The sequence below is a fragment of the Pleurodeles waltl genome, unplaced genomic scaffold (assembly GCF_031143425.1).
Source record: "Pleurodeles waltl isolate 20211129_DDA unplaced genomic scaffold, aPleWal1.hap1.20221129 scaffold_69, whole genome shotgun sequence".
Classification (NCBI taxonomy): Eukaryota; Metazoa; Chordata; class Amphibia; order Caudata; family Salamandridae; genus Pleurodeles; species Pleurodeles waltl.
Genome location: NW_027150390.1, coordinates 2,735,591 through 2,757,407, shown reverse-complemented (window position 1 = coordinate 2,757,407; position 21,817 = coordinate 2,735,591). Strand labels below are relative to the sequence as shown.

The following is a 21,817-nucleotide window of genomic DNA, read 5'->3' as shown; positions in this document are numbered from 1 at the left end:
AACAGTTGCCATAAGCGAGCTGATTCAAAGCGCCGTGGCCGCCATGAGCATGAGTGCAAAGGAGGGAAACAAAAAGAAAAAGAAGTTTGCTTACAGTCAAACGTATCAGCAAAAGTGCAATTATCCATGTAAGAGGGGCGATGGCCAAGGCGGTAACAAAACTGCCCCAAGCATTTACAATAATAGCAAAGTATTTTTGAAAAGCAAGCCCATTAACGAGTGATAGTGATGGGCATGCGGTGGGCATGGTTAAAAGCCCACAGATATATTACAACAGGCCAGAGCGCTTGTGCTCTCGACCTAAAAAAGAAGCAGTGTGCTCTAGTTAGCTGTACTTGTATTTGTAGTGGAAGTGGAATGCAACGCTTAATGCGACCCAGCATAAGGGCCTTCTGGATTGAGTTGAGTCACTGCACTACGCACCATGCCATCATTGGAGTCTGACCAAGGTGTTGTTGACAGCAATAGTCTCAGCGTAACGTCAGTGAGCTTTACTGGGTGGTAAAGTGTCCTACGCATTGTTGTGGTGTGCTCCACCTGTGCAATCCATACATAGTTTGGGATCCTCACCCAAAACATGGTAACATCATCGAGACAGAACTCAAGCCATTATGTACATTTGCGGCTTTGTGACAGGGACAGTTGCAGCCAAAATTACATTTTCAATGATTTTTCACAGATAAGAAGGGTCATTGCAAAATGCACTGGGTGAATTTTGAGGACATTTAAATTGTAGTGAAGATTTTATGTAATTTGGAACAGCTGCCTCCATTAAAGCATTTTGGTCCACTGTTGATGTATTGAACATATCTGTAGCTATCACGTGGAAATAAATGTTTTTTTCTCACTGGATTTATCAGCTCATAATTTTTCAATGATTATTTGTGATGTGACCACTTAAGAGACAGAGTTTTCTCACTTTTGTATTCAGTACACTTATTTGAGAATTTAATGTCATATTCCTTTAGTTCCTCAAATTCAGGACTGGAAAAAGGCATGCAAAATGTGTCTCCTCCTCATTTTGATTGCCACATACAGGATAACCAGTCTTATGCTAGGGCAAATGGACAAATGTTGTTTTTAAATTATGCCTAATTTGTGGATCCTATTTAAGAGCTGAAAGAAAACCTTCCCTTTTAACTCACTATTTTGGAGCTGAAGGCCAATACATATTGGAAAACGTACCTGAGCTTGCATCTGAAGATGTACAAGGGTTAAATGAATTTAAAGTTAGGTTGAAAAGCTTGATTTGAATAATCAAGCACAATTGTATGCAGATTTCAGTTGAGAAGACTTGTGCAGAGGGAGAATGAAACCATTGACAAGCATGTAACTGCTTTGAGGAAACTAGCTGTATTTTGCAAATGTGGAGTCTTAAGTTGAGAAATAATTAGAGACAAATATGTTGCAAATTGTAAATCCGAGAAATTAAGAGAAGAACTATTGCTCAAGGAGAAGCCACCCTTGTGTGATATAATTGCTACTGTGAAACCTGAGGAACACATGCTGTGTTTTATGACAAAAATTTTAAAAGGCACAATATAAAGCTTAATAATTAATGTGGTGGTGATGAAAGGAAGCATGAGGAAAGATGAGGAGTCTCCTGATTTCAAAGGCAGTTGCCTTCACTGTTGGTTGCCTGGTCATATGGCAAATAGCTAAGAGTGCCCTGCCATTAAAGCTGTGTACAATTGGTGTGGCTGTAAGGGACATTTTCTGAAGTCTTGAAGATGTGCAGTCCAAGTAAAGAAAAAAGTCAAAGAGGTATCGAATGAAGTGGTACTTCAGGTTGGGGGTAAGTCTGTAGGTAATCCTACAGACAAGGCAGAAATTAAAAATGGGGTGGTGGAAGTAATGTTCAACTCATGTTCATGTATAAGTATTACTCACAGAATGTATTTTATAAATTGTTTGAAGGACATCTGACCTGGAGGAGAGTGGACATATGTCCTGGTGTGTACAGAGGTATTTCTATAAAAATGATTATTATTGCTTTTATTGAGTACACTGGTTGTTTAACTCAAAGAAAATTTTATGTTACGTTTAAAGGGGACAACAATTTGGGTTGGCCACACCAAAAAGTGTTGGGGTCTATTTTGATCTGAATGACCAACATCAAGTTTGTGTTCATCAAGTGTTTGAGGAGTGTGAGGATTTTCCCAACCCAGTGTTTTCTGTTCTAGGTTGGGATGACTTAGGAACAATACTCACCAGCTAAAGTTGGAAAGGGGTGCTGGCCCGGTAGTTGCAAAAGAGAGAAAGGTGTCAATAAATGTTCAAGAGGCAGTGAAATATGAAATAACAAAACTTTATTATTATAGTACTGGTAGAAGCAACTGAGTGGTTAGCTGCCGTGGTAGTAGCCCCCAAATCCATTGGTGAGATCAGGGGCCAGATGTAGCAAAATGCAAAATTGCGACTTGCAATTTGCGAGTCCATCCGACTCGCAAATTGCAAGTCGCAATTTGCTATGCAGTACGGTGTCTCAGACACCGACTGCGACTCGCAATGGGGTCGCAATGACCCACCTCATCAATATTAATGAGGTGGGTCGCAAATTGCGGCCCCATAGCGACTATAGGCACTCGCAAACATGGAGGCCTGCTGTAGTCAGCAGACCTCCATGTTCGTGACTGCTTTTAAATAAAGCAGTTTTTTTTTTTAAGTGTAGCCCGTTTTCCTTAAAGGAAAACGAGCTGCACTTAAAATAAAAAAAACGAAACCTTTAGTTTCGGTATTTTTTCAGGGTAGGTAGTGGTCCCTTGGACCACTACCTGCCCTGAAAAAATAGTTTTGGGTCCATTCACAAAGGGGAAGGGGTCCCATGGGGACCCCTTCCCATTTGCGAGTGGGTTACCATCCACTTCAAGTGGATGGTAACTGCGACCTCATTTGCGACCTCATATGCGGTCGCAAATTGAATTGCATTCCACTGCGAATCGCAAATAGGAAGGGAACACCCCTTCCTATTTGCGATTCGGAAATGCATTTTGCGAGTCGGTCCCGACTCGCAAAATGCATTTCTGCATGGGAAACACGAATTTGCGAGTCGCAAACGGCAAATTTTGCCGTTTGCGAGTCGCAAAGTGTTTCCTGCATCTGGCCCCAGGTTGTTTATCGACCTTCAGGGCTTGTCATACCCACAACTGCCTATCACCAGACCAAGTTGCATGAATCTTTCTAAGATCTTACTGCATTCATCACCCCCATAGGCTCTTATATGTTTTTAAGGATACCATTCCAGTTAATTTCAGCAACATCCGTTCTTTAGATAGTGGTGCACAATATGCTGGGTGATCTGGTGGGAACTAAATGATTCTCAGCTTATATTTTGTAATATGGTAGCACATAGAAGGAACATAATATCATAGTACATGTCAAGGCTGTTCTTCAGGGCGACGCTTATAGTGTTGTCTTGGTTCAAAGAAAGGGTCTAGCAATGCTCCAGAAACTAATCATGAAGAAGGGAAAAAAACTGGAACCCAGAAAAACCCTTCAGACAGACCAGGTCAAACAGAGAGGTGAAGAGGTGTGGAACTGGAGAGAACACAGGACCCAAAAGATCCAGTGAGCGAGCCATGGTGCAGAAACAATTGCAGCACAACTGGACCAGGAATCAGATTCCTTATATAGCAGATGATAGGACATGACGTTACTCTAAAAGAAAAAGGTTCAGCCACCTTGAATTGGGAAAAGATAAGCAGTAGTAACATATGACTAAATTCAATAAATTATGGCATAATATCTCTATTGTCTATTTTCTTCATCCAAAATTCATTAAAAAGTAAAGAATACCTGCTCTCTTCTCCTTAAATTCCCAGCCAGTCAGTGCCTGATCCTAAGATGGCCACCAGCAAGGATGATGTCAAGTTCTCACTAAAGGAAGTGTAGCATGACGAAAATGCCTAATGGAGAGACCATTAGTGCCATACAAGGAAACAGCTGCAGAGGCAGAGACAATTGCAGGCGTAAGGTAAGGAGAAACTCTTTATTCGAAATTGAATCATTTAACTCGTCATGTATCATGTCGTAATGGGTATACCCCCCTATCTCCTCCACCCCCCTCGCCGGAGATTTCTCCCAAGCCATCACTTCTTATTTCTTTCTTCTCGTTTTTTTCTTTCTTTTTTTTTCTCTTTCTTTCTTTTATTGTTTTCTCTCCTTTATTGTTGATTAATCTGTTTGTATTGCAATGAAGACAGTGTTTTGGCACTCGATTGTGCATGTTGTTGTGTATCATATAATAATAAAGAGATTGAAAAAAAAAAGAGGAGAAACTCTTTATTCTACATCACATCTGGAAATTATTGGAAAGTTCTGGTTTGACACTTAAAGTTGATAATTGTACATTTTGTAGGCTTGAGATCTTGTATCTATGTCATACTATCTCAAGAGATGGTGTGAAGCCAAAAAGGAACTTGTAGATACTATATATAATTTGGAGACAGCAGTCTGCAAAACCTAGTGGTGTTTTTTCCTAGGTGATGAATAAATATTTTTCAGTATTGACCATTGTTAGACCTGTCAGCTCTTGGCGTGGCTCTCCCTGTCTTTTTGGCTTCTGACTTCCTGTTATGATCCTGTGCTGAACTTAATTTCGGATGGCTTTAGGACTCTGGGCACTTTACCACTGCAGTGCTAAAGTGCAGGTGATCTCTGTCTAAATTGGGTTGGTGATTGGTTTTCCTCATGATCAGCATATTTGATTTACCAGTACATCCCTATAAAGTGCACCAGAGGTGGCCAGAACCTGTAAATCAAATGCTACCGGTGGGCCTGCAGCACTGATTGTGCTACCCACATGGGTAGCCCTGTAAACATGTCTCAGACCTGCCATTGCAATGTCTGTATGTGCAGTGGGGAACTGCCAGTTCGACCTTGCAAGTGTACCCACTTGCCAGGCCCAAACCTACCCTTTTACTACAGTTTAGTCACCCCTAAGGCAGGCCTAAGGCGGGCCCTTGGGCAGGGTGGAGTATATTTAAAAGATAGGACATGTACCAGTGTGTTTTACATGTCATAATAGTGAAATACTACTAACTTTGTTTTTCACTATTGCAAGGCCTATCTCTTCCATAGGATAACATGGGGATTGCCTTGAAATATCTTTTAAGTGCAGTTTCCCATTCGGAGAAAAATAGAGATGTGGGGCGTGGGGTCTCTGAACACACAATTTAAAAATACATCTTTTGGTAAAGTTGTTTTTTAGAATGTAAGTTTGAAAATGCCACTTTTAGAAAGCAGGCATTTTCTTGTCTAAACATACTGTGCCTCTGCCTGCCTGCTGAATACACTTCTGGGTCAGAAGGCAGTTGGGCTGTTTGTGAAGTCACTCTAGACAGTCACACAAAGGGAGCTGAGGTGTGTCCTGCATATCCTGATGGGTTCCTGGGCTAGAGTGATGGGAGGAGCTGACACTTGCACCTGAATAGGGCTGTGCCTGTCCTCCCACAAAACAGTCTCCAACCCCCTGGAGAGTGTCTAGGGCCAAGACAGTAAGAGGCAGAGTCTTATGCACTACACAGACTTTCTTTTGAAGTTCTCCTACTTCAAAGGCACAAATGAGTAAAAGTATTGGACTGCTGACCCCACAACTTTAGAATACTTCTGGATTGAGGATATTATGCCTGGGAGAAGAGCTGGATGTTTGAGGAGGACCTTCCACTCTCCCTGTTGCTTTGCTGTGCTGGCCTGCTGCTTCTACTTCTGCCCTGGTAGTGAAACAATTGGACTTTGCTTTCTACATCCTGCTTTCCAAGGTTCTCGAAGAGCTTGAACAGAACTTGCCTCCTGTAGTGAAGTCTCAGACATCTGCTTGTGACAAGCTACCAAAGGGGTGAGGAGGGGTCATCTAAGCTGTGGGACTCCCTTACCCTGACTAGAGTGAGGGTCCCTACATGGACAGGGGGCAAACCACTGCCAACTAGTGACCCCAGTTGTAACATCCATCCTATTTTTCTGACACTGCACCTACTCCAAAAGTGTATAGGAATCCACAGAATCCACCAAGGAGGCCCGCTATCTTGCAACAATGGAGCATATGTGAAAATATACCTTAATTCTTTCTTGAGACCCATATTGCAGACACTGCCTACTCATTTGAGGAACACTATTGATTTTCTAAGTTGATTGTACAATATAGAATTTAAAAATACTTTCCAGTTTGTGACGTTAGACGTAGCTTCACTGCAAACAAGTAATAATCATGATGATGGTAATGATGATTATTACATGATGATGGTAATAGGGCCGCGAAACACTATTTCGATATGCGTATGGCAACTGAAAGCTGACTTTACTACGTGCAATGTCAGGGTCACTTAAGGTCATTACATATAATATAAATGGTCTGGTTAATAGACAAAATTATATGCCAATTGACAGTTGGTTGAAATCGGTTTATCCAAGTGTGGTTTTCTGGTAGGAGACTCACCTGAAGTCAATAACTCCCAGACTAACTATGCCACCTTTATTTTCCATGTTATGTTGGCATGTTGGGTAGTAGCTATCTATTTTTTTAAAACTCTAAGGGTCTCATTATGAGTTTGGTGGTCCTACAACAAACCCGCCAAACTTACAAGGAAGGACGCCACCGCCATAGCGTAGACGTTTCCCCCAAGTGTATTACAATGTTTCAGCCGGGCTGACCGGCTGGAACAGATTAGGATATTGGTCTCAGCTCTTTTAAGGGAGCCGGGCCAATATCCTAACACTCCAGCACCCTCAGAATGCGTGCTGTCTGCAAAGCAGACAGTGCACATTCTGACTGTGCTGGGTTAGGAGGCCCCTGCACTGCACCTGCTATGGTCATGGGCAGTGCAGGGGTCCCCTGTGGCTCTGGGCACTGGCTTTACACCAGCCTTTTCATGGCAGGGTCCCCACTATCAAAAGGCTGGCAGAAATAGGGGTTGTACTCAGCCAGGCAGTGCTGAGTTCCGCGCCGCCCTGGCTGGTTACAAGCCCGACTGACATCATGCTATCGGGAACCATGTTCCCGTGGGGGATGGCGGTACCCTGGCGGGTCTGCCCACTAGGGTTGTAATTGGGCAGACAGACAGCCAAAGTTGCGGCTGTTCGACCGTCAACGCGAATGTGGCACCACACTTGTAATGATGTCCTAAGTTGGGAAATGTTTTGTGTTCCAAAATAAAATCAGGGGTGATGGCTCTGGGTATCAACACACTTGGCAGATTTTTAATTTTATAAATTGTTATGGTTCAATAGAGAAAAGGATTTCGTATTTACTACAGATTTGCACACTATTTTTTTATTCTCACTAGATCCGGTTCTCTTTAAGACCTTAAGCATTAATTATAATTGTGTTTGTACTAGATACTATTGCTGGTAGATAATCGACCAAGTGAAATACTACTTTTTATGACTGCTTGAAATCACTTTTAATATCTATGCATATTTCTGATGTAACATTTTTATGGTAGGCTCTATTTGTCAATCAATCAATCAATCAATCAAAGAAATTTATAGGGCGCGCTACTCACCCATGAGGGTCTCAAGGCGCTTGTAGGGGGGCAGGTCAAGGGGGGAGCCATGGAGGGTCACTGTTCGAACAACCATGTCTTGAGGTTCTTTCTGAAGAGCAGGAGGTCTTTGGTTTTGCGAAGGATGGTGGGGAGGGAGTTCCAGGTTTTGGGGGCGAGGTAGGAGAAGGACCTGCCTCCTGCGGTGGTGCATTGGATGCGGGGGACTGTGGCTAGGACGAGGTCGGCTGATCTGAGGTTGCATGTGGGAGTGTGGAAGTTCACTCTTAAGTTGAGGTAGATTGGGCCGGTGTTGTGGAGGGATTTGTGTGCATGGATGAGGATCTTGAATGTGATTCTCTTGTCTATGGGGAGCCAGTGAAAGGATTTGAGGTGTGGTGAGATTCGTTCGTGGCGGGGGAGGCCAAGGACGAGGCGTGTGGCTGTGTTCTGGATTCCCTGGAGTTTGCGTTTGAGTTTGAGTGTGGTGCCTGCGTAGAGGGCGTTACCGTAGTCTAGTCTGCTGCTGATGAGTGCATGGGTGACTGTCTTCCTGGTCTCTGGGGGAATCCATTTGAAGGATTTTTTTAGAGTGCTGAGTGTGTGGAAGCAGGAAGAGGTTAGAGCATTGATTTGCTGTGTCATGGAGAGGGAGGGGTCCAGGATGATGCTGAGGTAGCGTGCGTGGTTTGAGGGGGTGGGTGCGGGACCTAGGGAGGTGGGCCACCAGGAGTCGTCCCAAGTGGTTTTGTTGGGGCCGAAAATGATGATCTCGGTTATGTTGGAGTTGAGCTTGAGGTGGTTAGTTGTCATCCAGTTGGCGGTGTCGGGGAGAGCAGCGTGTAGGTTGGTTTTGGCAGTGGTGGGGTTGCGGGTGAGGGAGAGGATGAGTTGGGTGTCATCTGCGTAGGAGAGGACAGTGATTCTGTGTGATTGGAGGATGTTGGTTGGGGGGATCATGTAAATGTTGAAGAGTGTGGGTCTGAGGGAGGACCCTTGGGGGACTCCGCAAATGATCTTGGTAGCGGTGGAGTGGAAAAGGGGAAGGTGGACTCTCTGGGTCCGGTCGGTGAGGAAGGAGGTGAGCCAGTCTAAGGCTTTGTGGCGAATTCCTATGTTGTGGAGGCGTGTGCGGAGTTTGTGGTGGCAGACAGTGTCAAAGGCTGCAGAGAGGTCTAGGAGGATGAGTGCGACGGTCTCGCCTTTGTCGTCGGTGCATGCGATGAGGGCGGTTTCCGTGCTGTGGTTCTTGCGGAACCCAGATTGTGAGGGGTCAAGAGTGTTGTTTTCTTCGAGGAAGTGGGATAGGCAGGCGTTGACAAGTTTCTCGCCAACCTTGGTGGGGAAAGGGAGGAGGGAGATGGGGGCGATAGTTGGAGAGGATCTCCGGGTCGGCATTGTTTTTTTTCAGGAGAGCGGTGATTTCCGCGTGCTTCCAGGGGTCTGGGTAGGTGGCGGAGTCGAAGGAGGTGTTGATTATGTCGCAGAGTACGGGGGCGATGGTTGGGCTGGCTTTGTTGCAGATGCGATGTGGACAGGGGTCTGAGGGGGATTCGGAGTGGATGGTGTTCATGGTTTTTTCGGTTTCTTCATGTGTGGTGGGGGCCCAGGTGGTGAGTGTGGTGGGGGGTCATGTGTGGGGGCTGAGTTAGTTGAGTGAGGGGTGTGATTGGAGGGTGTGTGTGGTATGAAGCTGTCATGGATGTTCAGGATTTTGTGGTGGAAGTGGTTGGAGAGGGCGTCACATAGGGGCTGTGTGTGTGAGGGCTCTATGTTGCTGGCTTTGGGTTTGGCTAGTTCATTAATGATGGTGAAGAGTTCTTTGCTATTTTGAGAGTTGTTGTCGAGGCATGTCTTGTAGTGATCTCTTTTGGCGGTGCGTATGAGTTGGTGGTGGGTGCGAATGGTGGTTTTGAGGGTGGAGAAGTTGGTTGTAGAGGGTTCTTGTCGCCATAGTTTCTCCACTTGGCAGCATTTGCGCTTGGAGTCTTGGAGTTCGGGGGTGAACCATGGGGAATTCTTGATGTTACCGGTGGCGATGTGTTTTATGAGTGAGGGGCTAGTGTGTCTGCGCAGGTAGTGATCCATTTAGGGAGGTTGTGTGCTCCTGTGTTGGGGTCGTTGGTGTGGGGGGTTTGTGAGCCAGTTGAGAGTTCAGGCGTTCTGTGGGGATCTTGTCCCACATGCGGTAGGGTGTTGTGTGTTGATGGTGGTGTGTGGGGGGTTTGGTGAAGGAGAAGTGGACGCAGTGGTGGTCAGTCCAGTGGAGTTCGGTGGTGTGGGTGTAGGCTATGTGTTGGCTTGAGGTGAAAATTGCGTCGAGCGTCTGTCCTGCTGAGTGGGTGGGTGCGGTGACCAGTTGTTTGAGTCCGAGGTTGGTGAGGTTGTATATGAGGGAGGTAGAGTTGTGGTCTAGTAGGTTCTCCAAGTGAAAGTTGAAATCACAGAGGCGGATGTAGTCTGTGGAGGAGAGGGCGTGCGAGCTGATGGTGTCGGCGATGGTGTCTCAGAAGGCGGGGCGTGGACCTGGTGATCTGTAGATTAGTGTACCTCTGAGGGTGGAGTTGTTGTTAATGTGGATCAGGAAGTGCATGTATTCTGTGTTGTCGATAGTGTCTTGGGAGGTGGTGGTGACTTTGATGGTGTCCCTGTGTAGGATGGCAATGCCACCACCTGGCCTGTTGAGCCGGTCTTTGCGTTGGAGTTTGTATCCCTTGGGGGTGGCGATGGCTATGTCGGGGTCCAAGGAGGGGTTGGTCCAGGTTTCCGTGAGGAAGGCACTGTCAGGTGAGTGTGATGTGATGAGGTCCCAGAGTTCTGTGGCATGTTTGTGAAGGGAGCGGGTGTTGAGAAGCAAGCAGTTGAGGTGGTTGTGGTGGGTGGTGTTGGTGTGGTGCATGAGGGTGTTGTTGCGGGGTGTGTTCTGGTTGTGGGGTGGTGAGCTGCGGGGTGGGTGGTAGGGGCAGAGCAGGTGTGTATTGCATTGGGGATGTTGTGTTTGTTGTCGGGGGTCGCTATGGTTGGTGAGTGGTGTGAGGGATGAGAAGCAGGAGAAATGAAAGGTGTGGCAGGTGAAGCGGCCATGTGTGTGTGTGGCCCTGGAAAGGGTGCAGGTGGGGCGAGGGCCAGGGTTGAGTGAGTGGAGGATGAGGGAGGAGTAGGTTTGTCTGAGAGGGCCAGGGGGACTGGCGCTGGGCGCGGTCATGGCGCGGACGGGAGCAGACGGCTTGCCTTTGGCGCGCCTTCGGCGCACCAGCAGCGCGACTGCACCCCGGCTGCCATAAATGAGGGGGAGGGATTGGCAGCTGGGAGGAGGGAGGGGCGGGCGAAGGGGAAGGCTGGGGGGTGGGGCCGCAGGGGATGGCAGCGGCAGGAAAATACACAGGAGAGAACGGACGGAGAGGAGGTGGGGGGAGGCGGGAGGGCGCGTGGGGACGCAGCGGCTGGGGATTCCCTTAGGAAGGAGAGAACGGACGGAGAAGGAGGTGGGGGAGGCGAGAGGGCCGCGTGGACGCAGCGGCTAGGGATTCCCTTAGGAAGGAGGGAACGGATGGTGAAGGAGGTGGGGGGAGGCGGGAGGGGCCGCAGGGCCGCAGCGGCTGGGGATTCCCTTAGGAAGGAGAGAACGGACAGAGAGGAGGAGGGGGAGGCGGGAGGGGCCGCGGGGACACATCGGCTAGGGATTCCCTTAGGAAGGAGAGAACGGACTGTGAAGGAGGTGGGGGGAGGTGGGAGGGGCCGCGGGGACGCGGGGATGCAGCGGCTGGGGATTCCCTTAGGAAGGAGAGAACGGAAGGTGAAGGAGGTGGGTGGAGGCGGGAGGGGCCGCAGGACGCAGTGGCTGGGGATTCCCTTAGGAAGGAGAGAACGGACGGTGAAGGAGGTGGGGGGAGGTGGGAGGGGCCGCGGGGATGCAGCGGCTGGGGATTCCCTTAGGAAGGAGAGAACGGACAGAGAGGAGGAGGGGGAATGGGCCGCAGAGGACGCAGCAGCTGGGGTTTAAACAAGTAAGGAATGGACGGTGAGGAGGTGGCGCTGGGTGGCGGAGCGGGGGTGACCTGCCTGCAGAAGCAGGGTCAAGGGCTGCTCCTCGTTACCGTGCTGCGGCTGCCATAAATTGGGGGGAAGGGAGGGAGTGGCAGCTGGAAGGAAGGAGGGCTGGGTGAATGGGAAGGCTGGGGGGGTGGGGCCGCAGGGGATGACAGCGGCGGGAAAAACTAAAGGAGAGAAAAGACGGAGAGGAGGTGAGGGGAGGCGGGAGGGGCCGCGGGGACATTTGTGCAGCTTGTTTTTACCTGAAACAAATAAAATGTGACTCTTGAACAAATGTCATTCATTACAGTCGACCCCAAAAAAGCATTTATTATGATGAGATGGAAATAATTATGTGAGGCATTAGGAAGATATAATTCTACATGAAATGAATATGTATGATATGAGGAGTATATGTATAAACAAACCACCACAAAACAAATAAAGATTTTCCACATAACACAACAAGAATGCACACTCTTATCTGGACTATTTGCCTTTTAAATTGAGCTACTAGGTTACAGATAAGACTATATTCAGATATTCTAAACATGGCAACAAGTGCACAAGTGAAACTCTTTGATCTAGCTACTGTTAGGTCACATTCAAGGTGCACAGATAAAGTGTTTTTGAATAGAACGGCAAATTCAAGAACATTTCAACGCGTACATTCTGCAGAGTAAAATGACATTCTTAGTAATTCACTTTAAAGATCACCCAGAATACCAAAATGAATCTATAATGTGTTTTAGAATAAACAATTTCACTAGTCTATCAAAAATCCATTAGCTTAATCTCTGATGTTAAAAGAGATTTTGATCCCACTTGATCTAGATGAAAACAATCTGTCTATGATATGAAGAATGAACTATGTAAAAGTACGTATTTTTCAAAACTATTGTGCATCTTCTAACAGGCACCAACTATAATCCCAAACACTTGTTTCAAAGAATTGGAACAATGTTTCTCAAAACGTATATGAACAAATAAACGAGTAAGGATTACTGAAAAAAGGTATGTCAGACAACTTAAAAAGGGGGATTGTAGTGACAGAATCCTTGGTCTCAACATCTCAATGTTAGTAAATCTCATATTTGTGCAAAATAGGCAAATAGGTTTGTGTTTAGGTTTTGTTCACCTATATAACTTAAATGGACTAAAACTCTTGCTGATTCTTCGTCACATTTGGAGGTATACTCATACAGGCCATGCACGACTAATAATATGCAAAACATTGACCCTGAGTGATCTAAGGTTCCCACAAATATTCAACATATCATCAATCTCTATACAGAAGTTGTTGAATATCAAAAGCATTGATAGCCACTATGTTTTTTAACAACTTTTATTGGATTTTCGCAATAAAACTGTTATAATGAAGACAAATTCTCCCTCAAAGTTGACCCCTTTTATCAAGTCTCCACTGCTCCACCTTCAATTCCTCCCGCCAACATCGATCATTTCCACTTTTCTTCGGTGTCAACATTCAAAATCAAGCCCTCCAGCAACTGATGGAATGTACTAACATTCTAAGGGTGGAGGGGAGTAGGAACATACTACTTTCTTACTTTGTTCATTATAACAAAAACAATGACACGTTGACCAAGGATCAAATGTTGAACATTTAAAGCTGGGTGTCTGGTACCAGAAACCCATAACTTGCACAGTCCATCCCACCCAGATCCCACACCGCAGTCCCCATTATACATAGTGCATTAATTGTTTTTCCTGTGCAGTATATCATTGCATTTCCATTCTATAACTGGGATTTCTTTGTCCAGATTAGGGGTGAATGGGTTCCAGCAGTATCCCCCTGTAGTCAGCCCACCTTTGCCAAACGTTTCTGAGTTTTCGGGGACACCCACTGGCTAGGTATACCTCTACTTCCATCCCCATACAGTGATCAATGACCGCTTCCATTGCTGCCAGGAACAGGGGAGTCAGAGCTTTCCAGGCCCTGGGGATGTCACATTTAGCAATTGTTAGACCCACAAAGAGTAGCAATCTTTACTTTCTGTTCCTACCTATACCCTCTGTGCAGTGGAGGAGGACTAATTTCAGGTCCATTGGGATCATCCACGAGAGGACCGCATTCAAACATGAGGTCACGCCCGCCAGAACCAATTTAGTGCTGTTGAACTCCAAACAGAGGGTTGGAAGGTACCTTCTCCCACCCCTCAACAGAGGCATGTCAATGAAGTGATGGCGCCCATGTGCCATAAGCGGTGTCTTATGTAGTATGCTCTGAGTAGTTATTTAAGTTGCATCAGGTGGAGGCAGGCCAAATGGCTGGCCCGTGAGTAGCACCCTGGGCCTCCACCCAATCATCATCATCAAGTGAGCCTAGATCAGCCTCCTATGCCCCTCGAAGATCGAGCAGCACATTAGAGCTATAACTGATGAGTAACCAATAGATTTGCTTGATTTTGTGGGTGCCTAGGTCCTCCATAAGTATCTGGCCCTCGAGGTGTTGAAGACTAGCATATCGGTAAGGTCTCTAATTTATGGGGTGAGGACGTGTCTCATCTGAAGATTTCAATGAAATTGACTATGGTGGAGCATATACTCTGTTCCCTGTATTGTGTCTCCCAGGGTGGATAGCCCAATAGTGTCCCATTCCTGAAAGCCCTCCAGCTGCGTCACCTGTTGAAGCAGCCTAACCTGCCACAGTGGAGTCTGCCCCATAAGCGTCTCCCACCACCCTATTCGCTTCAGGGATCACTTCCATATCAGGAGGACCACTGTGGTGACCAGTGGAAGAGATAGCATCCCACTCCTATTGTATAAATAATGAAGTAGAGGGATGGAACCCATCACCCACATCTCTGCAGCAAATGCAGGATCTCCAGATGGGTCGTGCCACCAGTCTTTGATAATTACTAGATGGGATGCCGAATAGTAGGAGAGAACATCGGCAGCAATGATACCTCCACAATGTGTGGACTGAAAGCAGGTTCTGAGTGCAATCCAAGTTTTACAGCAGACCCCCCTCAAAGGAAGTCCCCCAAGACTGAACTAATCTGCCGGAACCATGTGTAGGGGATGGTGTATAGGTAATTCTGTGGTTGATATAATAAGTAGGGCTGGAAGGCCATCTTGAAGATTGCTTACCTTCTTGTCAAGGACAGTGGCAAAAGTGATCAGATCCTCACCTCCTCCTGTACCTAGGCCAATGGTGGCACCATTTTCCAGGCCCCAGATGTGGACACTTCCGGGAACAGAAAGACACCTAAGTACTTAAAGCCACCCTTTGTCAGAGTAAGGCCATGTGCCTAATTTATGGACCCAGTGTAGTCAGTGATAGGAAAGACTTTGAATTTTGTGGCATTCACATATAGGCCGGAGGTTTCTCCAAATATGCACAGAATTTGTATGATGCACCATCCTGAAGTCTCCAGTTGGATAAGCAAGAATAAGATGTTGTCTGCATAAAGGGAGATTCTATCGGATACCCGTGCACTACACTCAAAACCCCGTACTTGGGCATCCAATCAGACCTAAACAGCCAGAGGTTGTATGGCTAAAGAAAAAAGGAGTGGGAATAACGGACACCCATGTTGCACCCCCCCTAGAAATTTGAAAGGGATTTAACAAAGCCCCCACCACTCTCACCATGACTGTTAAGTCGGTATTTAATAGCTTGAAGTAGGAAAGAAATTTAGGGTCAAAATTTAATCTCCTGAGTAAAGCAAATAGTAGTCCCAGCTGAAGGTATCAAATGCTCTGTCAATATCTACCAGAAGCATGGCTGCCGGTGTCTCCAGATGATTAGCAAGTGCTAAGGCCTTATAGATAAGCCTGATGTTGTGTCACGTAGCGCAAGTAGGCATACAAATCTACTAATCCAGATGCCCCAACTCAGGTATGTATTTGACCAGTGGATTTGCCAGCATCTTCGCCAGGAGTTACATCTTCGTATTCAGGAGGAAAATCAAGCAATAGGATGATTGCTCCTTCGGTGGATTGCCTGGTTTGGGAAAGACCATGACCTCTGCATGTTGCCAGCCAAGCGGAAGCGGCTCACCATACATCACTGAACGTATCACCCCCCAGAAGGTGTTTTCTCAGGCAGGGCAGGTAGGCTTTGAAATACTCACCAGGGAAGCCATTAGGACCAGGTTCCCGCCCTATCTGCAAAGCTGACAAGGCAGAAGTGAGTTCTTCTTCAGAAACGACCTCCTCCAGCTGTGCACGCGCAGCACCCGGCAGGGCAGGGCAACCACAAATTCTTCTGTTTGTTCCAAAGTCAGCACATCCACGCAAGAGTATGCATCCCTAATGTACCTGCTGAAGCTCTGTGCCACATCCCAAAGGTTCACCAATACCTGACCTTGGTCATCCCGGACCACAGAGACGGTAGTAGGGAAGTTAGCAGACTGACACAGTCTATGTAACATCTTGCTCAATTTATCTCTCCACTCGTATATCCTGCTCTGTGCCCCCCTACAAGCCTGCCTAGCCTCGTCGAGCAGCAACCGCTAGTACTGTTGCACCCCAGCTGTTGTCGCGCTTCACTTCCATTCAGCAATCAACTGCGCTTCCCAAATATCTGTGTCTGATGTTCAAGACCAACAAGGGCCTGGTTTCTACACTGACGCTCCCCAGTATAAAAACTGATGTCAACGCCATATAAGGTTGATTTAAAAGCCTCCCACAACATTGTTGCAGAGTTTACCATGCTTGTAGTAAGGGTAACGTATTCGTCTATGGACCTCGTCATAAGTAAGCAGTATGAGTGTTACGTAAGTGCCACGACGAGAGGTGCCAGCAGAAAGTGGGCCTCCCAGGCCCCATCTGAACTCTGAGGCCTATTGAAGAATGATCTGATAAACCCATTGCCAAGCTGTCAACCTCCTGCACCCTAGGCACACAAGAGGTGGGAATGAAGAAATTATCTAGTGGGGAGAATGAGTGGCATGCCGAGGAAAAGTAAGTGTAGCTATTGTCGGATGGGTGATGCATTCTTCATCCATCCACCAGCCCAATGCAGACACAACTAAGCTGAACCTGGATGGCTTTGTATCTAAACTCCAGGCCATGGCATGCCACCTATCCATTTGTGGGACCTTCATATTATTCCAATCTCCCACTGTGACTGAGAAACCGTCTGGCAACTCCCTCCACAGACGTACCACTATGTCGGCAACTGACTGTCCCAGTGGGGGGGATGGTGGGGGATATATGCACTGCCTATGGTGAGGGGCTAACCATAAAGGGTTCCCGTAAAAAATGTGTATCTCCCACGACAATCAGCCCATGTCTTGCTCTTTAAAAAGTGGATTCCCCACTAGATCAATATGCCTGTGCCTGTGGAACCCATTAATGGATGCACAATGGAATGTCTGATTGTACCTATATCTGGTGAGGCATGGGAACTTGGTGCCTATGAGGTACGCCTCCTGAAGCAACAGCACATCTGCACCCATCCTTTTTGAATATTTTAGTACCGCCCCCTCTTGACCTTATCGAAGACCCTCCAAACATTCCAGTCCATCACATGGAGAAGTCCAGCAGGGGTAGTTACTGCCACATTACTCATTAATTATTTCGGTTGGGTGTATCTGAGACATCGTGTGTGGTCTTCGAAATGGGCATACAATGGGTTTGTGCATCACAGTAATGTAAAACAAAACAACATCCCCCAAAGCCCACCCATACTTGAAGCTGACACTCTAATATCATTTTTACAATGCCAACATATGTTTTTCAGTATTTCCAAGTCCTTCATTCAAGATGATTCCTTCCACCATCAGGCTGCCTGTCGGAGGCAGCCTGGGTTCAGCCCGGCATGCCAGTGGCGGGCTTTTCGTCCGCCACCGGCATGGCGGGCTGAACCGCCGGGGTTCATAATGACCCCCATAGTCACGAGGATCTCATTCTAATTATTAGTAACTAATATTTATTTTTGACTTGCAAAGCAGATATGTACAACTGGCTACTCACATCTTCAATTATATGGAATATAGTTGTTGCCCTAAAATATACAATTCGTACACGATAAATTGGAGAGATAAAATGAAAGGACAGTATCTTACCTGGCCCCAGAAGGAGCTCAGAAAAGGTACCACTGCTTTGGTGGCTTCCGCGAGGCATTGCAGAATCTGATTGTCAAAGGAAAAACGATGCCCAAAGACCACAGCAGAAATGACATTGGTTACACAGCTCATGATCAGGTGATCAGGGTTTAGAGCTCTTCCTAAGAATACAGAAATCAAACATCATGTTAGAGAATAAGGGCCTGATTTAGAGTTTGGAGGTAATAGAAAAGATTGGGATCTGAAGGAACAGGTAAATTCACAAAGGAAATTTTGCACTCTGTTAAGTTTAAATGGTATACATATTCCATGTCTTGCTTAGATTTAACTTTTTATCTACAACAGCCCCCTAACGGTATACCCCCTCTTCTTTATGTTCTTTAGAACATTTCTTAGAAAGTTCATTGATAGTCAAAGTGAATTGAGTTAGGAATGGTGGATGTGTGCTGACTGCTTGAGTGACGTTCATTGTCATGAAAAAGTTATCATTTCCATAACTTAGAGCAGTGTCCACCTTTGGAGAGCACAACATTAGCGATAAGTTTGACCAAAGCTATTCAGGTGGCAGCTCTGGACATCGTCACCCTTGATTCTTGTTCTTGATAGCACTTAGAGAATCCTTTGCTGCTCTATGACAGAACCTGTACCTTTGTGGCCACTGTGTTTATCCCAGGCACTTTGACTTGCCGCATCAGGTCTCTGCTGCAGACTGTCATGAGCACTCAAATTTCTCTCCACCCCCCTAGAGTGTGTGCTTCAAAATGTATCTCTCTCTCTCTGTCTCTCCATCCGTCTCTCTCTCTCTCTTCCCCCTCCCTCTCTCTCTCTCTCTCTCTCTCTCTTTCCCCCTCTCTCTCTCTCATGTCCTTTGTGATGCCTTCTCCCTTTGAGGGATGCATGAAACAAAATCCATGAACACCACTGACAGACTTACCTCAGTCCATTTGCTTCAGAAAGCATGCTAGAGCCAAACTACCCAGAGTCAGGTGTACAACAGGTAACTGTACTAACAAGAATAGTATATATGTCCTACCTCTGTGATCTAGGACAGTGTTTCCCAAACTGTGGGAGATGTTGAGAGTGAGTAAGTGAATGTGGCTATTGAGACAGTGGGTTCCATTGTGTATTTAGGATAAATAGCAAATGTATATTGTTAGATCTCACACACTTGGGTTGTAATCCCCCAGACGTTTTGCCTTCACCCCATCTATTTTGCTGAATTGTTGGGTTTTTTTGGCTTGTTTTACTCTGTGCACTTTACAAATGCTAAATAGTGTTGAAGTGCTTGTGCTCCCTCCCTAAAACGTTGTACATTTGGCTTACGCCTGATTAGCACATTTAATTTACTTGTAAGTTCCCAGTAAAGTGGTACCACATGTACCCAGGGCCTATAAATTAAATGCTATTAGTGGGCCTGCTGCACTCATTGTGCCACCCACTACAGCGCCTTTTAAATATGTATCAGGCCCGCCATTGCAGCCTATGTGCAGGTTTAAAGTACCATTTCATCCAGGCAAAATAAACCTTTTGCCAGACCTAAACATTCTTTTAAACACGTATAAGTCACCCCTGGGATAGACTCGAAACAGCCCATAGGGCAGAGTGCATTGTGGTTATTATGTTGAACATGTAGTGAAAAGCTCTTAAACTTGTTTTTCACTACTGCAATGCGCACCTCTCCCTTGGGATAACATTTGGTTACCTTCTTACATTTAGTATGGGATAACATTTGCTCGTGAAAAGGTAGAAATGTCCTGTTTTCTCTCTAAAGAATTGCAATTTAAAATCCTCTTTAATGGTAAAGTCAAATTTTAATTCACAATTCCGAAAATGCCACTTGTCGAAAGTTGACATTTTCTTCTCCTAACCATTTGGTGTCTGTAGCCTGTGTCCTGGATCACTTCTCTAGGTGTAGTTGACCTTTGCCTTTGTGTTTTTCTCCAAGACAGTATCACAAAACGGAGACTGTGTGTTGGTAGGGTTGGCCGTCCTGACCTGATGGGAAGGGCGTAGCTCTCACCTCCCACACTTGCACTTCAAAGGAACTGCCTCAGCACACACACACACACACACACACACACACACACACCCACACACACACACACAACTTCATACTAGCCTTTTATAACTCCAGACATACTGGGACCAGGGTGGGGGAAGAAAGGAAATTCCAGAACCAAGTGTGGGGCAAAGTGTAGAAGTTTCTGGCACCAGGTATAAATATCGGACCCTCAGAAAAACTGTTCAGATCACTTCTGGATTTGTAGAAGACTCAGAAGAAGGACTGCTCTTCTGGCCTGCTGCTGGAAGGATTGCCCTGCGGCCCTGCTGCAAGAAGGACTGCCCCACTGTTGTTCTGTCTGAGGAAGGAAGACTGGCCCTGTTCCGTGACCCCAGAACCATCGAAGTGACTCCAAGGGCCAGCTGACTAGCCTCATGTTTTGAGCTACAGGGACATAACGAGTTCCAGAGACTTGTCTTGCTTCTAGCCAGCTGCCTCTCAACTGGACCTGCCTGTGCCCTGCTGCTTTCCTCTCCTGGATTGAGTCCTGATCTCCAGGAGTTGGTCTTAGCTCCTGGACCCTTGACTGGTATCAGAGTGTACTCCTCCTGGCCGAACACAATTCAGTGTAGTGTGATGCAAGGCCTCCCACCACATCACCTGCCAACTCCTGATTGGCTGTCTCATCTGGACCAACACAGCACCTTGCAGCTCCTGAGCGGATACTTGTTCGGAACCAGCACAACTCGACACAGTGCAAAGCAGGACCTTGCATCTCAGTCCAAGTACAACAAGGTACACAGTCCAGTGGACGGAATTCATCCCTGATTTGTGACTTAGTCCCGGTCCAGCACAACTAGCTGCATAATTACTTTACACATTGCCTCTAAGTTAAGCCTGACTGTCTTTGTACCATGCTACCAGAAACATAAGTACAAGTTAACTTCACAGAACTGAGCTGTTTAAATAAAATTGTACTGTCTGCAACTTGGTTATAGAGAGGAGGCAGGGACTTTAAACCAGCGTGCCAATAATTTCTGATCAGAAGCCCCGACTTCCACTCCTGTGGTGATCGGGAGATTAACTTTTTTCCAGGGTTGGCTTACTGACTACTAACTCCGCCTGCCATTTGTGAGACCAGTAAACTGAAGAAATTCACTGAAGTTGCCAGGAGGGGCTGCTCGTATCCTACTTTGAGGAAGAGAGAGCTGACTGACTGCTCAGAAGGGACAATATAGGTGTCCTTGCATGAAGAAAACACTGCTCAGAAGGCACAGAAACTATGAGAAGCTCAGGTGATGGGATGCTAACACCACAAAACAGAGTGTGATCCACATTGAGAGACTGCAAGAGAAGTTCCAAGTCCCAGATGTGTCCCTCGTGTTATCTTCAAGGAGAATTTCCTACTAAGCTCTAGCACCAAGAAGTACAAAAGCGCTCTGGCAACTGTGACTGTCGACATGGGTGGACTTTAATGAAAGCTCCAAGTGTCAAAGAGAAGCCCAAAGATGTCTGAGTGATGGGACTGCTGTGACCCAGGTCTGGCATCTGCTAGTTTGGGCGGAGCATGACAGAAAGCGGCACTCAGTAGATGTGAGAACTGGTCTTTATTAGAAACCCATACACAGTGATGCAGATAAGACAGTAGACTAATACCAACTTACATGGAACTTAGAATATTAAGCATAAACAATAATGCTTGCAGAACATGGAACACACCGTGTTGTACAGAACTATGACAGAGGGAAGTTCTGTGCTTAATAGGATAGTATACGTAAAGAGGGGAAAAGAAAGCAAGATGAATACAGATGCAATGTGTCATTTCCATTACAAAATTGGTAAACTTCTCAGGTACCCCCACTTTTCTTGGGATGCAACAAAAAATAAGTAAAAAATCAGAAGGTGAAAGGTCAGATGTTACTGCAGGCGATGTAAAATTCATGGACACATTTGAAGGCAAGTCATCTCAGGTGTGGCTAGAATTATGTCTAAGAGATTTCCCTCAACCAGAAAGCTCAACTGGAGATCCAGTGGTGGCTGGAAAAAATGCAAGCCTGGAATGGCAGTTTCATATTTGGATCCGACCCAGACATCGTCATAGAATCAGATGCAAGTTGTATGGGCTGGGGGGCCCGCTATGGGGATTTTACCACCGGCAGTCCCTGGTCCAGATAGGAAGAAGCTTTGCGTATCAGTTGTCTGGAGCTCCTGGCAGACTCTTTTGCAGTGCCACGTTTGGTATCAAACAAGGTGTCCTACTTCATCCTTCT

The 21,817-nt window shown here is 46.3% G+C and overlaps 1 protein-coding gene across 1 annotated transcript in view; it reads right to left on the bottom strand.

Annotated features, from left to right (window-relative positions):
- Window positions 1-21,817, bottom strand: part of LOC138279162 (cytochrome P450 2J6-like) — a 149,904-nt gene that overhangs the window by 67,739 nt on the left and 60,348 nt on the right. The window contains exon 4 of the mRNA XM_069219382.1: window positions 17,546-17,706. Within this exon, the coding sequence (XP_069075483.1) occupies window positions 17,546-17,706 (161 nt within the window). The remainder of the gene's footprint in view (window positions 1-17,545; window positions 17,707-21,817) is intronic.